At 39.2% G+C, this 16,838-nt stretch overlaps 2 protein-coding genes across 3 annotated transcripts; one reads left to right on the plus strand and one right to left on the minus strand.

Moving 5' to 3' along the window:
* Positions 1–155: 155 nt before the first annotated feature.
* ArfGAP3 (ADP-ribosylation factor GTPase activating protein 3) lies at positions 156–13,008 on the plus strand. 2 transcript variants are annotated; one of them, XM_053760485.1, is made up of 13 exons: positions 156–300; positions 374–565; positions 635–766; positions 1,238–1,357; positions 3,723–3,842; positions 4,089–4,187; positions 5,328–5,470; positions 5,909–6,019; positions 6,399–6,514; positions 6,948–7,018; positions 7,433–7,558; positions 9,851–9,946; positions 10,419–13,008. In XM_053760485.1, exons 1-13 carry the CDS (start codon positions 226–228, stop codon positions 10,518–10,520), a joined length of 1,503 nt encoding a protein of 500 aa, XP_053616460.1. In that variant the 5' UTR covers positions 156–225; the 3' UTR covers positions 10,521–13,008. The 2 variants fall into 2 exon arrangements, with proteins under 2 accessions (XP_053616460.1, XP_053616461.1); XM_053760486.1 differs by having other exon boundaries at positions 1,238–1,288.
* A 201-nt stretch (positions 13,009–13,209) lies between these two features.
* Positions 13,210–16,682, minus strand: LOC128678735 (uncharacterized protein). Its single transcript, XM_053760487.2, has 7 exons — positions 16,150–16,682; positions 15,800–15,837; positions 15,450–15,640; positions 14,850–15,044; positions 14,326–14,553; positions 13,965–14,086; positions 13,210–13,567 (listed from the first exon to the last, which is right to left on the minus strand). Exons 1-7 carry the CDS (start codon positions 16,300–16,302, stop codon positions 13,265–13,267), a joined length of 1,230 nt encoding a protein of 409 aa, XP_053616462.1. The 5' UTR covers positions 16,303–16,682; the 3' UTR covers positions 13,210–13,264.
* Between the last annotated feature and the right edge of the window lie 156 nt (positions 16,683–16,838).

Below are 16,838 nucleotides of genomic sequence, written 5' to 3' on the forward strand. Positions count from 1 at the left end.
TTTAAAAAAATCTCTAAGCCATCATCACAATTGCCGCCGTAATCTCGCCATCACAATCGCCGCCGCCTGCGCCAGCAAAGCCTGGGTTAAATAGATTAGCCGGCGCCGTCGGCCAAGGTATTCACTTTTTAATTTAAATACTTTCTGTCTACTGAAATGACAGGATAGAACAGATGACATTTGAGTGACAACACCACAGAGTACATTTTTGACAACACGTCGAAAATGGCTGACTCTGGGCCAAGTAAAAGCGATATTGAAGCGGTTTTTCACAGATTACGATCAATTCCAGCTAACAAAGTGCGTTATTTTTCCGCAATCCTGTGTATGTGAGATGTTATCAGTTATTATTTTAAAGCCCCACCTTCCTCAGGTATGTTTCGACTGCAACGCGAAGAACCCTACGTGGTCGTCTGTGACGTACGGTGTATTCATCTGCCTAGACTGCTCCGCGGTACACAGGAGCCTGGGTGTGCACCTGACGTTTGTGCGCTCCACGCAGCTCGACACCAACTGGACATGGAAGCAACTGAGGAACATGCAGTTGGGCGGCAATGTGAACGCAGTACGTGTCATGATTTGCGCTTTCTGTTCTCTTTTTCAAGTTTTATACTAAATTTTAGCCTTTTTTCAGACGCAGTTCTTCCGCACGCACGGCTTGGTGACGGATGACTCCCGGCAGAAGTACAGCTCGCGCGTAGCCCAGTTGTACAGAGACAAATTGAGTGCCATGTCTGAACAGGCTATGAAGACTTATGGCACTAAGGTAAGCCATATAAGAATCATCATTATTAACAACTTTATTATTATCACTTCTTCAAATGATACAATCTTGCAATTTATTACGCCTAGTTTGAGCACAGGAAGAAAAGATACTTGAAAATTGGTTTGAAAGTGGTTTCTCATAGTACTAGTTAATTGAGGGTGTAACACACAAATTTTGATTATGAAGGCTTGTGATTTGCTACTGAATATGTCTGCAGTGATCACACATGACAGCCGCCTTGCCACCTTGTACACCTTCTTATCCCCTCCTATCCTAGATTCTCATTGATAATATTATTCAGTCAATATTTATTTTAAACACAGCTTTGCCCATGTGAATTTCCCATGGGTACAATATTTTTTTCAGGATGTCATCTGCTGTATCTCAAATTACATGTTTACAAAATTTCAAAAAGATTGGTTAAGCGTGCAGAGGTAACAAACAAATGTACTTTCACATTTATATTTACAGTTGCACTTGGACCCAGCGCCAGCAGAGCCGAAGGAGACCAAGGAACCAGAGGTAGACTGGTTTGCGGTGCACGGAGACTCATCTGACACTAACACTAACGAGCTTGCAGTCACCACACAGGTAACACACACAGCTGTGCTAGCCAAAAGGTCATCAAAATATATTTCGACAACAATATCCTAAACTATATAACTATAACTAACTATATTGTTAAATTCTTAACTCTTAGGTTATTGGGAGTGTGCTCCTGGTCTAGAATAGGACAACCTATATACTTCCATGTGGATGTCGTAGCAGGCGACTAAGGATCACATTGCTTTGGCAGCTAATAGACAACAATGACAATTCCAAAAGCTTCTTCTTCAAACCCGAATCTTCAAAAGCTTAGGATTCTTTTCAACTGTGGGCTCTGTGCCTTCATAGCCCTGAATGCAAGATGTAATGGATACAAATGCGACAGGTGGATGACAGAGAAAATGTTGAAGTTAAAAACCCAGACTCAACCATGACTGAGCCATGTGTAGATAGATGGGTGTTGTACATATACAGTACACCTATTTTGATGACCTTTCATAACTAATTCAAAATTACAAAATCATAATAAAATGAAGTTTTGAATATTGTTTTGGTGTTTGTTTAATAAAGTGGCAGGCACAGCTACAGAGTTGAAACATAAACATGGCATAGCTCATTGTCCACGCTCACATCAAATGTTGTAGGTAGTGGTTGTATTGTAGCGGCCAGTTGGTTTGTCAACAGCAATCATTGACCTGTACTACCTTTCTATCTAGCTCAGTGCCTGTATTTATTGCCAAAAGTACCAGATGTTGAAATTTGTAAGCGGCACAACTTTTGATTGCACTAACATTTGAACTTCTTCTCAAATGTGTCGAAGCTTGTTGACATATATTTTGATAACTTTTTTTAAATAACAGTATAAAATCTCTGTCTCTCTGACAGGGCAGTATAAAACAACAAATGCTTATGTTTATTTTAAAAGAAGTAATCATAGGTAATTCATTATTGTCTATATGGCTTAGCCAACTACTGTGAGGTAATTGTACAAGAGACAGTTGGATTGCTGTACGACCGGCAGCATTATCTTCATATTGCTTTAGATGTATTCCAGAGCAGTTGCAACAACAGCACTAAACACAGCAAGGACATTGCGTTTATTACAAGCTTTTCCCCCCATTGACAAATGTGTGCATCAATTTTGAGAATCAATTATTATCTTCTGCTTTTGTATAGTACAATTTTTTTTTTTACTTAAAAAAAATATAACTCGTTTAGTGTGAGTGTGGTTTTTTAATGTTTTCTGTTTATTTCTATTAGCGAGACAAATTACTTCACATTTTTTACATTTGATTCATACTTTAACAGTAACAATTTAACATTTCAAGTAAATATCATTCATTAGATAATAGATTTTCTTACAGAAAGTTTTGTTTTCTATGGGATTTTCAAAAGAATTAGTTTATCGTCTTATGTAAGCAATAAATTGTATTACCTAATTATACCATGATTTTTACGTTTTCAACAATATTATACAAAATTGTTTGGCAATGTCATGCGTTTCGGCGAATTGAAAATTAAATCAATGCACTGCTGAATAAGAACAGTGTAAATATTATACATACATGCAATGTTCACTTGCACTCTTGCTTTAAATGTTTAAAAAACTACTTGCATTTTAAATATCTTTTTATGTTTAAATGTGCACATAATGACTAGAGATTTATTTTAAGTCAATACAATTTACATGTGATGTTGGTCCAGGGGTTAAGGCTGTCTGTGAATGGGCAGGTGTTAGGTTCGAATCCTACTCGTGCCACTTTATATACCAATCTGTATTTGTATACCACCACCTGATCCCAGTGAAGAAAATAATAGAAACGCAGATGCCGGTCACACAATTTATTTTTGTTTTTTATTTTGATGCATTATTCTAACAGAAAATAACCGTGAGGAAGCCTGCACTCTGGTTGGTGATGCAAGGGCAAACCATGCCATTAATATTGCTCAACTTGTGTTTTCAAACATTTTAATTATTGAATTCCTAGCTGACAGTATTCTCGGTTACAATTAACATGTATATTACAAAAGTGTAGGTTCATTATATAAAATTTATATAAAGAAAAAAATAATTTCGATAAGCACTCCAACTCCGTTTTTTCTTACAAGTCTTATTATGTAGACAATCTAACCAACAACATATATTTCAGTAAAATGTTTTTTCATTTTACAGAAATTACGTGGTTAATAAATGTTTTACTTTAGAATGTTTGAACTTATATTCGATTTCGACTCGTGAGAACATGAAGAGAGTATGTACCTATTGATTATAGAGGAAGCGATTGCGATTTGTCTGTGATCGTGGCAAGCGGAATTCCGTAGTCTCTGCTTACCCTTCCATGGGAAACAGGCATCAATAATATATTTCAAACCTTCCGGTCATGATTGCAATAAAGGTTTGTGTGTGAAGGTGTCTCGTGCGCCGCTGAGTTCAGAGGCGCGGCTGTGGGGCGCGGCGGAGAAGGGCGAGGGGGGCGACGCGCCCAAGCCCACCAACATCGGCAGGAAGCCGCTGGCCAAGAGATCTGGGGTAACATATACCATTTGTATCTTAACCATATTCATTAATTGAAACTAACTGGATAACTTGATTAAAATTTAAAGTGAGAATTAGACATTTGACAAGTGAATATTCCCATAGAAATAGTAATATAATACTTTGGATTGTGGCAGTCGATGGTAGTCGAATTTTAACGGACTTCAAAAAGAAGAAGTAGGGCCTCAATTCGTCGTGATTGTTTTTTATTTTATTTTAAAATTGCTTAATTCCCTGCAGCTGGGCGCTCGTAAAGGCGGCCTGGGCGCTACCAAAGTGGCTGCTAACTTCGACGACATCGAGAGGGAAGCGATCATGGCGGAGAAACTCAAAATGGAGGTAATAAGATTCAGCATTATTTACTGTACTCTGCCTTTTCCACCAAATATGTTTTCCTACGCTTTATAACTAAGGAAGCAACACGGAAAACGCTCCAAAAACACACTCTCTGTTTTTGCCGGGAACTGTGTTTATCCTTTCCTTTTCCTTACATATTATAAAACAAAGTCCTCTGTCTGTCTGTTTGCGATAAACACAAAAACTACTGCACGGATTTTCATGCGGTTTTCACCAATAGATAATGTGATTCCTGAGGAAGGTTTAGGTGTAAAATTTATTGTGTATTTATGCGAGCGAAGAGGGAACGGGCCGCTAGTTGCTTTATAAAAAGGTCCCCGTTCATATATATGTAGTTAGGCATTTATAATATCAGTGTGGACTAACGTTCAAACTCTCATCCGCGATTGTGACGCCGAAGCCCGGGGACAGCGTTAAAAATAAACCTTACAATTTTGAATACTAACTTTCAAACTGAAAAAATCATTTCAAAAGCAAGCACATACTGTTTCCTAAGCAATATGATCGTAAATTTATTCTTTAATTGCTATGTCTTACTTCATTTAGCGGTTAATCATGTATGACTTTCAATTATGGTACATTTCAGCAAATTGTAATGCTTATCGCGCTCTCTGGATGGTTATTGCGCGCTGGAGCTGAACGGATTTGTTTTTAATATGTTTATACATATGTTGTTACAGCAATAATCTCAACTCTAATGTCTTTGAATATTCATTCTGTCTATTCAGCATTTCTTTTCAGCACTGGTCGCTTTGAAATGCTAGTAGAGATAACTGTGAGAATTATTTAAATTTTAAAATTTGATGTGAAAATATGCTTTAGCTTCGTGGTTATGTAGCCCCTCTGGCATTATAGGGACCAACATTTGTTTAAATTGGTTTCTTTCGCCATTACTTCTCAGCAGGAGTCGTACCGAAATGCGAACAGTTGTAGATTTTTAATAAATTACTGCCCTTACATATTATAAAACAAAGTCGCCGCGTCTATCTGTCGAAGCGAGCGAAGCTAGGACGGGGCGTTGGTATAATATAAAATAAAGTAAATGCCCAATTTCTGAAAAATTGTCTTGACTTTGACTATTAGCAAAGTTGTTAGTTCATAAAGCAAACGTCCTATGTCCAGGCCAAAGCATCGGAAAGTTCGGCCACACTGGAGACGGTGGAGAAGGAGGTGGCGTCGCTGAGACTGGCGTACCGCCAGCCCGCGGACGCCAGCGACGAGCGCCTCGGCATCGCCGCCACCAACCGCAGCGCCCGGCACACCACGTGAGTCGCACATTACACACTAGCGTAGCCGTAAAGAAATACAAATATTGAAATAGCCGATTTCCGGACAGAGCGGTGGGACGTGTCGCGACGGATACTCGTGGTTGTCGTAATTAACTTAAAATAATGTCACTTCGATAACTCAGCGCCTGTTTATACAGTCCAAATTCGTTATCTTCATGTATTCAGGCCTCAACGCCACCATATTGTGAAGCGATGTAACACGCTTGGCTTAATTAAAACACACCCGGCGTGTTAATGACGCTTATTTTTTTACTAGGTATTATATTATCATACAGCAAACAGACTCGCGGCTCATCTGATGGGAAGTGGTCACACGCACGTTTTCGACTTTGTGGCCTGAGGTGTTATATCATTATACAGTATCAAGTAGCCAGTTACGTCTGTATTTGTAACAATAAGTCCGGTCGGTTGCAGCGGCGTGTCGCACAGCGCCGCCTCGGACATGACCGCGATCGAACAGGAGGGCGCGGCCGCGGCGCCGGTCACGGATCTGGACGACTTCAACTCGGTCTTCACTATGATCAGGTATAGGATACGTGCTCACTCCATGATATTATGAACTACTTATATGAGTAACCCAAAAATGATGAATGATGAATGAATGATCCATAAATTTTCCTAAAGTCAATTTGATCTTGTGTTCTACACAAAATAAATTGTCAATTTATGTGTATTAGATTTAGATCGAGCATGTAGATACAAATGCCGATGTAATAATCACCATGTGTATGTGTACGTTTTGTTTGCATGTTGAAGCATTATTGTGTTGAGCATGACCTGATTGTGTTCCCAGGATCAGAGCATCCCGACGTTTTATACATAGTAAATTTGTATGAAGGATATTATATCTTTTTCTTATTCTGTAATTCGTGTGATAAATTCTTACAATTTAGCCTTTCTGTAGGAACGAGCCTTACAGCAGCGGACGAGGCCTGGACTCGCTGGTGGAGCCCAGCAGCGCCTCCTGGGACCACATCGCACCCGAGCCCGCGCGTCGCGTGCACTCGATGTTCAGTGCTGGTGAGTGAGCTGCAGCTGACTAATCAAATGTCATTTTGTTTTATAAGTGGCCAGTATTTTGATTGGTCAAGATAAACAGGCGCGTAACTACATCGACGAATATTAGAATGCTTCGCACATCGAAGTGAACAATAGAGTATAGTATACTAGCGTAATTCCGATTCTGCTCGAATTCCAATGGTCTGACAGCTAAGGACGTCAACCGTGCAAAGTGGAGACGAAAAAGTAGAAAAGTGGACCATGAGCTTTGACACTCAACCAACGGCTGAGGAAGAACCGGAAAAAAGCTCACGTAAGAGAGAGATATATATAATACTTTGATCACACATCGACACTTCACCGCCGCCTCGGCGTAACTATCTATTATCCATTTAAATGCCTCGCTTTTGTTGATCATACAATATAAAATGCTGACACAAGGATTTCTCCCCAGACCCGCCCCCCGCCAGCAGCGCGGCCGCCTCCCCCTCGCTGCCCTCGCGGCCGCGCGGTCGCAAGCCGGAGGTAACAATAACAATCACTACATATGTAGCGTTCTAGGATTTTATAAAACGAAGTCGCTTCCCGCTCTCTGTTTGTCCCTATTATATAGATCTTTAAAACTACGCAACGGATTTTGATTCGGTACGAATTTTGTTTTGTAGATAGAGCGATTCCAGAGGAAGGTGTATGTGTGTAACTTGTTATAGTTTCACCCAAGCGAATCGGGACGCGCCGCTATTCCTTACACATTATAAAACAAATTTCTGTACCACTTTTGTCTGTTTGCGATAAACTCAAAAACTACTACACGGATTTTCATGCGGTTTTCACCGCTCGGATACATAGAGTGATTCCTGAGGTAGGTTTAGTTAGGGATTGTACTTTATTATGTTTTTACTAATAAATTGACGTGAATAAATAAATGTCGCACTGAAGGTGAGCGAGGAAACCGCGGTGCGCAAGTTCGGCGCGGCCAAGGCGATCAGCTCCGAGCAGTTCTTCGGCGCCGCCGCGGCCGCTGAGCCCGCGCACCCGCGCGACGCCGGCCTTGCCAGGTTCCAGGTCAGTGCTAGACTAACCTTGGGCTTTTTTGACTATAAAGAACGAAATGAACGTGTACCTGTTACTCGGCGCTTGTTTTACAAGTTTTTAACATCCATTCTATTCTATATGTCTGTCACACGTTCACAGCTATTGGTTTCGTCAGTTATTTCTTCCGGGGTGCATTCGTTTGGGCTTTCTGTCTTTTGTGTGGGGTTTAATGAAAAAGCGCCCAAATGTTTCTTGAAGCAGTCGTAATGATTTCCATTAAATATTAGGCCTATGCAACCTGCTGCCTCATTATTTTTCGGGCTGAATTGTATTGTTTCTTTTAGCGGGTAGCCTTGGAAGATTTTGACGTTGATGCTGTAGTATTCAGCTGCTGCTATCAGTATGTCAGTCCCACCCCATGTTCTTTATATTGAGCCTGTAGGTAATTGTTGATTTGAGTCTGTAGATCTGTTAGTGTGTCATTTAGATTACTCCTAATAGCTTGGTGTATGTTATCCTTATGTTGATTATCCTCAACGTACTTAGTAGCGTCTCAACGTACGTATTTACTAAGTCGCGTCGAATTGTAATGTAATGCCAAACAGATCGTTGATTTGGTATGCGATTGCTCTATATAGACAGTTACCATCGCCTGGGATTTTTGTTATGGTGTCTGCGTATATCTCCATATTTCTATGCTGTAAAAAGAGCTTAATTTCTAAAGCAGCTGTGGAGGAAAATTTATTAGTTTTAGTTGAATATGCTATTGAGTTTGGTTTGTGGTACCTAATGCCAATATTATAGTGTTGAATGTAAATATCTGGGTTATGCCAACTTGGTGAGTTTGTTATGTAGGTAATAAAGGTTTATAATGCTCGGGGTTCCTTTGTCTTTAGAGTCGTTTGCGTAATAGGGAATCTTTTTTGCTAGCTTTCTATTTGGTAATACATTGTAACCTTCATGTTTTTTTTTTGTTGTAGGGATCAATTGCTTTGTTTTAATTTATGGTTTGCGTCAAGTCAGACGATGTTATTCATTTATGGCTTGCAGCTGTGGATTTGTTTTTGTTCTACGTGTTAGCTAGTTTGTAGTAAATTGTGTTTTTTGTGTTTCCTGGTTTCAATGGCGTCTATCAAATTTCTTATCTTTTATTTTTATATTGGGCCTTTTTTTATTGTTGCAAGGGCAGGATGCCCCTAGGAATGTTGTTTGGAATTATCAGTATGTTCTAATAATATGTAATATTAGGTTATTTAAGACAAATGTTGGCAGAATATCTGAGATGCCATATGGGTTATAAGCGTGACGAGGGGGGCTCTTTTATCTTCGTTTTATATTCGTTATCGAAGTATATTATGTGTTGTGATTTAAATATTTTTGATATCTTAAATTTTATCCGGGATGCCATTATTTGCTTTTTTATTTAGTCTAGGAAACAAGTAAAACAGTACTTCTATACATAAATAAAGACTAATGTGTATTTTGGCACTGCCTTGCAGGATTCAAGCGATGGGACAAGATTATTTCTTTGAAGTATAGTTGCTTTTTTGTTGGCTACTTGGAGAACTTGTTACGCTAAGGGTTTGTTTACGTTATGGGTTAAGTATATAGCTCTACATGAAGATATATTTTTGAAGGGGGATATTTTATAACATGGAACGCTCTCACCCGTGTTTTTCAGCTTGTGTAGTGTTGGCAGGCTGCAGATTTTCAGCATTGGAGCTGTTTTCTTTAGATCTTTATAAATGATATGTTTAGGTAACACTAAAATCTCAAACAAATTCACCACGCTCTAAAATCGCCAATAGCACTTTTGTATTAAATATTTATTAATTTAAGTGAACCCGAACGCGCTTGGACTAATAATAGATTTGTTAAATATTTGGTTAAATTGGAAATGAGTATAGGTACGGTCACAAACACTTTCAACATGTGCAAACACTCAACATCTGGTTGCGCGGTCTATTGTCTGCGTTCGAAGCTAAAGGGACGTGCTTTCGCAATGGCTGCCCAGACGAGACTCCCAGCTATACTGTTAAACCTATTTGGATGAAATTTCTCTCGAACTCCCGGCTCTGTCTACTCCGTAAGGGATAAAAACGTGATACTGTAGGTATTCGTTCGTATGCGAAGTTATAACCATGTCCCATGGCTCAGTCGTGCTCTGTCGCGTTGACGTCCATCGAAGAATCAACGCAGAACAACGAAGTTTCGACTTACGTCAACGCACGTCTATGTCAAAATCTATAAAAAAGGACGTAGTCGAAACGTGAACGCGACGCGGCTGAGCACTGGCAGCGCGTTGACCCCGGCCGCTTGCAGGGCAGCACCAGCATCTCGTCCGCGGACTACTTCGGCGACAGCGCGCTGCAGCGGCCGCCGCCCGGCTTCACTGTCTCCGCGCCCGACCTGGATGAGGTGACTACTTTTATATATACTATCATTTTTTATTCACAACACGATTATTATTTAAAAAAAATTGTCCTATGTGAGGACGACGGCCTGAATATTTATGGGTCTGCCGAAAGAGATTTGTTTAGAAATATGCAGCTCCTATACGCAAATATTCCTGTGTCATATTTTGTGTACCTACATGAACTTGTAAATTAAGTATTTTGGTATAACTATTATCGTACCCTGGATATGGTCAGTTCAGCAAGGAAAAATATATTTTTCAGGTGTTTTGGATGTTTATCCTAAATGTACTCATATATCCATACTAATATTGACACAGAGATAGCCGAAAGCTTCTAGAGTGACATAGGCATGACATACTTTTTATTATGGTTCTACCCGAGCGAAGCCGGAGCGAGCCGCTAGTATTTTATAAAAATAAGATCTCGGAAGTTACTTTAGACATCACATTGTAAATAAGACAATACGTGGTCAGGTGCGGGAGTCGGTGCGGCTGGGCGTGACGCGCGTGGCCGGGCGGCTGTCGTCGCTGGCCAACGGCGTCGTGTCCTCCATCCAGGAGCGCTACGGGTACTGATACTGCTCCTAGCCGTAGTAGTTTCGTATTTCCGAGAATGTAATTGGAACAACTACACTCTTACAGTAATCAACAGTTTGTAATTTAACTAAACAAAGTGGGTAGATTGTAAACTGACCGACTTGATAGTTTCTATGTTCCGAATATAAAAGGATTAAACCACAACTCCCCATCTGCTATCAGTAGCGTGCAATAACCGTCAGTTTGTAATTTAACTACTTAGAACTGTGTAGGTTGTAAACTACTACCGTAAATAAATGGGTTTTATATGTATCGACGCTGTAATTTAAATAGCACAGTTAGGGTTATTTACTATAACACAGTAAGTGAACGGATAATTATAAACCATTACGTTAATTTCCAGTTCCAGACGAAATTGTTTTTATTATATGATAGTTTAATTGTAAATGAACCTTTTTTTCATGCTGAATAGAGCTCTTAAATGCTCTAACCCATATAAGAAATTTACTATATTATATGCACAATTTTGGATGTAAGCGTGTGAGGATGATAATTATAATATAGGTAACACAATTTCTACAGAACGGATTTCAATGGAATTTGATACACACGTAGAATAGATCCTGGAATATTACATGGGGTATATTTTAACCTGGAATTGCTACAGGTGCTAAGCGATAATTTCTTATTTCGAGGCATATTTCTTAGAGCCATGCCCCATTGCTACGTTGCGCTCAGTCGTTCTCCGTTACATTGACGTCCGTCGATGGTTCAAAGCGCAACGACACATAAATTGGAGTTTCAACGTACGTTGACGCAAGTTAATGCCAAAACCTATAGAAAAATAACGGAGCACAACGTAGCAATGGGGCCTGGCCTCGTAGTGATTATTAATATCGTGAAAATTATGTCATAAAGTGACATCACTTCATACGTCAACCTGGACGCCATGTAAATATGTGTTGTAATATAACGAATAATATCGTAATCCATTCGAAGTGCAATGTAGTTTGAAAATTAAGTAAATTTTCTGTATTTGGAGCCCGAGAAAGTAAGAAAATAAAAACCTCAATACAATGAAATAACTGATTATAAAAACACGAATTATTAAACACAAACTGATTACTGAATTACTACGTCAGGATTTGATCCTAATTCGGCAGGGTTTAGAAGAATAAATTAATGAGCACACATGTGCATGTAACTTATAAACTGAAGCTTCACTTCTAACACTTTTGGATGCTCCTGAAAAAATCATAATATATACCAGGATTACCAGGTTTTATTTTAGTTGCCGGGCTTCATGTAAAACGCGGTCGTATCACAAGATTTTGAATATCACTCTCATTTGGATATCTTTCGGACAACAGCAAAATCTTAGTTTATGACCGTGTTTTTGTTATGGATAATATTACTTTAGAATATAATTATATTTTAATTACATTTGTAATTACAAAGATGAAGTATATTGTGTGCAAATAGCAATTGTAACACTACAGAATTGCACGCCAGAGTTTATTATCGGCCCATGTTATTGTTCCAATCGACATATCTTAATAAGTACCTATTTGCATTGTATTTTTATTATTTCTGACCAAACAGTAAAGATGGGAACTTTCCATTGGGGTTCTAGAGATCGTCCATGACGACTCAATGATCATTTTTTGTGCAATTTTGTTATTGACTTCTACCCCCTTATGAAAGACTTCCTGCAATCGATAAGATTCTATAAGAAGAAGCAATATGGTAATTTTCGTATTCTTGAAAATTTCTTTTACGAAATTATTTTATTGTTCTATCGCATTCCTATAAATTTATTTTTATTGAGAGCATTTGTTTTCCGATTTTATTTTGTAATTTTTAAGTTTCTTGCGAGACGACTTCGTCACTCAGTGAAGTAATACTGTGCAAAAGTTAATGTACTCGTATGTATGGTGGCTTCTTTTCCTTCATACATATTATAGTAGGGAATGAACGTTGCGTTTATAGAAAGAATTAAATAAAATTTAATTAGGTATATTTTGGTAGTTCTGTTGTAATTGAAGTGTGCCGCTCTCTGCGCGCTTTTATTTATAGTTATTTTTATATCATTACCTATATGTTGGCCAAATGTCCGCATTTGTATTTCTTGGATACCCCTCATTATACCTATTATGCAATGTGCAAAATAAAACTTCCTTTCTTTTGCGCTCGTCTGCACACATACAAACAGTATAGTACTTTCGCTTTACGGACACTTTTAATGCATTTGTTCATATTTAACCATAGTCATTTTAACCAGCAATGGTTTTGGCAAGAACATCAAAACCAGCTATGAAAAATAAATGTTTTTTAATTTTTTAGAAAATATAGAGCTCCAAAGACCTTTGGCCAGAATATTATTTGTGTTTTACGTTATTTCTTAGAAAAATAAATAATTTAAAAATAATGGCGACCGCGGAACAATTCCGTGGAACAAGTTTGTATAAAAATATGAATAATTCTTAGACCATAATTTAACTATATGAATATACAAATTATATTTGCACTTTTTATTTTATTTTCCCTAACCTTCTTGTGTGTTCTTTCCGAAGTCTGAGGTCTTTAACGTAAAACGTATGTTTCGTGGTATGCCTTAAGCTTATGTAGTCCTATAGAACTCCTGCTAAGGCATGGGGCTGAGTGAATATAGAATCAAAGGTTTAATTAAATTGGGCAAAATTTGGTTATGTGTCAATAATAACAGAAGGAGCTCTCAAATATTTCCTATTACGTTATAAATAAATTGCACATTGTATCCACTCTCACGGCTTCACAGCAACTATAGCTAGGTTTTCGGGCGACACACTGTCGGGCACAAATATCACCAGATCAACATTGAATCCTTTCCCCCTGAGCGCGGCCGCGCGACCCCAGTCAAGCAGTGATTTAGCTTTCCTGCCGGTCAGCGCCCTCTGTCGTCGCATCTCTGCATCATTCGCCACAAGTTCTCTATCTGTTTCTTCTTCGGTTTCGGCGCGTTTCTCCCGGGGCCGGCCGTCGCCGCACGTCGCCCAGGATACTATTCCTAATATGACGTTGAAGTCTTCATCTGTTACACCCAGTTCCTTAAAGAAATATCAATAAAAATACGTAAATTAATCATATGTAGCGACCCAATGGTTATTGAATGTTAGATGATACTTTTAGTATTGTTTAGCAAATTGTGCAAAAATGTTAAAATAAAAAAATAGAGCCAAATTTCGAATCACCAGCTTGGATAAATCTTTCCATAAAACAAATTGATTAAACTTGTATTTTTCGTTTAGTCTTGTAGCGGGAGCTAGGTTATCATGCTCGACCGCCACAAAGGGAAGATCTTCCAGCCAGGCTAGGTGTTGCGCCTGGGGCTCCCCAGGCACATGCACCGTTGCGCATGTGGTGTGGTAGATGTCGCCATAGTCTCGTTTTTTCATGACGAAATAATATAAAATACATACTCCAACCCATGTAAATGAACATTACCCGCAACTGTTCTCTGCCCAAATAGACGTGCGGATCGCAGCGGTGGTGGCAGCAAGTGGCCATCGCGAGGCCCCGGGTCTTGTGGAGCACCGCCGCGGACGTCATGCAATGCAGTGCCAAGTCTGACAAACGATATAACAAAATATTTATACACAAATAAATAACATTTGTGTTTCCTATTTATTGTAAGTTATGTTAGCACATACATTAATAATTGGACAACAATTGACATGTGATTATATCTGGGATATAGATTATGGGGCCAATTGAGCTAGAACCAAAACTTAACCGGATCCTATTGTCGGTGGCGAGTGAACTCAGTTTATGTGATTTATCAATTTGCATTGATTTATCACCTCACCTGTAGCAGCCCCGCAGAGATGCTTGGCGACGCCCACCACTCCCGGGCGCGCGCGCACGGCGGGCACGCGCTCGAGCGCGACGTGCGCGAGGTCAGCGCGCACGCGCACGACGCGCGCCGGCAGCTTGTTGTCGCGCTTGTGACGCAGCGCCGCGCGGTCCAGCAGCAGCCCCGTGCTGTCCGACCCCGCGCTGCACCAAGCTTGCCACAAGTAGTAGGACACCAAGCCTAACATGCACCAAGCAACACATGAGTGTTCGAGGCACAGATGATAAACCCCAAGTGCCCTTACGACTCCAAACAATGGAGTAAGACAAACGACATTGAGTCTATAACGAAAATGAGAGAATATGGAGTCGTAACTTAATGAATAATGTTGTAAACAATTTAATTAATAAATAATAATTGTGAATAAATAAATAAAAATAAAATAATTTTAAATGAAAATGGTAATCAATACGTAACATGAGTCTCTAAATAATTAGATGATATTGGAGTCTGAACAACTTGGTTCTCTGTATCACCTTTCCCCGCTCCAAGCTCCACATAGCAGGTGTGGTCTCGCACCAGACCAGCCGTCTCCATCATGTGCAGCAAGCTGGAGGTCTGTCTCAGGTGTCTGAGGGAGCTCTCCGTGCGGGACGGGTCACTGAACTCCTCCACAACTGTCCAGTGGATTGGCTGCTCTTTCAGTGATTTTATTTCATGTTTTACATACTCTGCAAGAGTATGCTTTATGTTATCTTACTGTAGCCAGAAGCACAGGGTCACACAAATATTATAAATGTGATAGTTTGTGAGTATGTTACTTCTGCTCAAACAGCAGGGCCAATATTTGGTATTGAGGTAGCTGATACCTTGGATTAAGACATAAGGTACTTCTCGAAAGTATGTATAGTGCTTTATAAAATAGAGAAAGTGCTATTAGAGATTTAGAGAAAGCACTATATGGTGCATAAATAATATGGTAACACTGAGGGTGCAGTTAGTAAAGAATCATACAATTTTGAAGATTCACTGTGATTTATAAGCTGTAATTTTACAAAACTATCAGATACATTATCAGCAAGCAGTGAAATATGTCCTCAAACTCTTACTAACAGTAGAAAATATGAAATACTCACTTTCGTACAAACAATTGACTTTATCAACAACCTGTGCCAGTATATCCCTCGGGACCTCGCTGAGTGTGGTCCGGGTGAAGGTGTCTGTCGCAGCTGGGATGTTCACATTTGGTATGATATAGTCAGGCAGGTCAGTGGGCCGAGCATTGCAGATTGTGAGGTGCTTCTCTAGTTTGCTGGCATAGCAGGTGCTAAGGGGAAAGTAATCTTGGCTAATATTGTTTAGGCCATATGACAGATCTTTATAGAGAACAAATGGTGTGCATATATATGTGCATCCTTTCCGATACTCTGATCAAAATTTTCAATAATAAAAAAGTCTGTGTAATGGTAGTAAAAGTTATACTTACTGCTTTGGGTCATTAGGACATGGAATGCGGGTGTCTCTCTGTAATGGTGCAATTATGTTTTTGAAATACCATTCAAGATGATAGCCTTTAAAAAGAAGATATATAAACCGAGCTGCTGAACAATCAATCTAATTAAAAATTGCCAGCTTCTACTTTGTTTCTAAATTTATAGCTCAGAACTTCAGAAGAATAAACTGCCACGTAATTAACATACCATGCTTTTTAAGATAATAGCATTTATACATTGCTCTTCATCATATGAATCGCTCAAGGTTTATAATCAAATATACATTATACGATACAGTAAAGTCACAGAATGTAATCAGAAAATGTGATGTCTTACTACCTACCTCTCCGTCTTCTCTTCTGGGTTGTGGTTCGTGTTCGCCGCAGTATTGCCGGCCAGGCCGTACGGTCATACGACATAGCCGCTTCTTTCTGACTACGAAGTATTGACATTGAGGTGGAGGTAGTGCTTTCAATTTACTACTATCAGCTAACATTTCGGTTTGTTTACGTTATGAAAATAGGTTATGTTTATGTGTCAATCACTGTGCCTGTTAAATTCATTTCTACTTCGTAGTACCTACTAATTCCGTGCTTCACTTCATGGATTTAATAAGTAGGTAGGTACTCACGGAGTCTGTACAGTCTGTAACTGTATCTACCTACAATCCCTACCATGAATTTATTACGGACTTCACTCACCCTCATTTGTGAGTTTACTGCATAAGCAATAGACGACGGACGAGTATACTGAGTAAACAGATGGGATCGAAGATATAATACAATCACAGATATAAAAACATTACATTATAATGCATGGTTGTTAGCAACTGTGTCATATATATATATGATAAAAGTCTTATAACGTAATTTTTAAGTTAGTTAAATCCAAGTTATAAGTTGGAACAAAATATTATTTTAACACGCGATGCGGGACTAAATAGGTTCTATCACGTTCCGGCCAACCCAACACATCCTGGCCAAGTATGGTTTATGACATATGACTGTATGGGCACTAGATGTCATTGCCTTA

This window comes from Plodia interpunctella, chromosome 20 (genome assembly GCF_027563975.2).
Source record: "Plodia interpunctella isolate USDA-ARS_2022_Savannah chromosome 20, ilPloInte3.2, whole genome shotgun sequence".
NCBI lineage: Eukaryota > Metazoa > Arthropoda > Insecta > Lepidoptera > Pyralidae > Plodia > Plodia interpunctella.

Excerpts from the sequence above, each read along its gene's own strand:
- ArfGAP3 (XM_053760485.1), top strand. The coding sequence starts at position 226 with ATGGCTGACTCTGGGCCAAGTAAAAGCGATATTGAAGCGGTTTTTCAC. Across the intron at positions 6,020-6,398 it reads TCGGTCTTCACTATGATCAG|GAACGAGCCTTACAGCAGCG; the intron begins GTATAGGATACG and ends GCCTTTCTGTAG. Across the intron at positions 9,947-10,418 it reads CCGCGCCCGACCTGGATGAG|GTGCGGGAGTCGGTGCGGCT; the intron begins GTGACTACTTTT and ends ATACGTGGTCAG.
- LOC128678735 (XM_053760487.2), bottom strand. The coding sequence starts at position 16,302 with ATGTTAGCTGATAGTAGTAAATTGAAAGCACTACCTCCACCTCAATGT. Across the intron at positions 15,838-16,149 it reads CCAGAAGAGAAGACGGAGAG|AGAGACACCCGCATTCCATG; the intron begins GTAGGTAGTAAG and ends GCACCATTACAG. Across the intron at positions 15,641-15,799 it reads TGTCCTAATGACCCAAAGCA|CACCTGCTATGCCAGCAAAC; the intron begins GTAAGTATAACT and ends CTTTCCCCTTAG.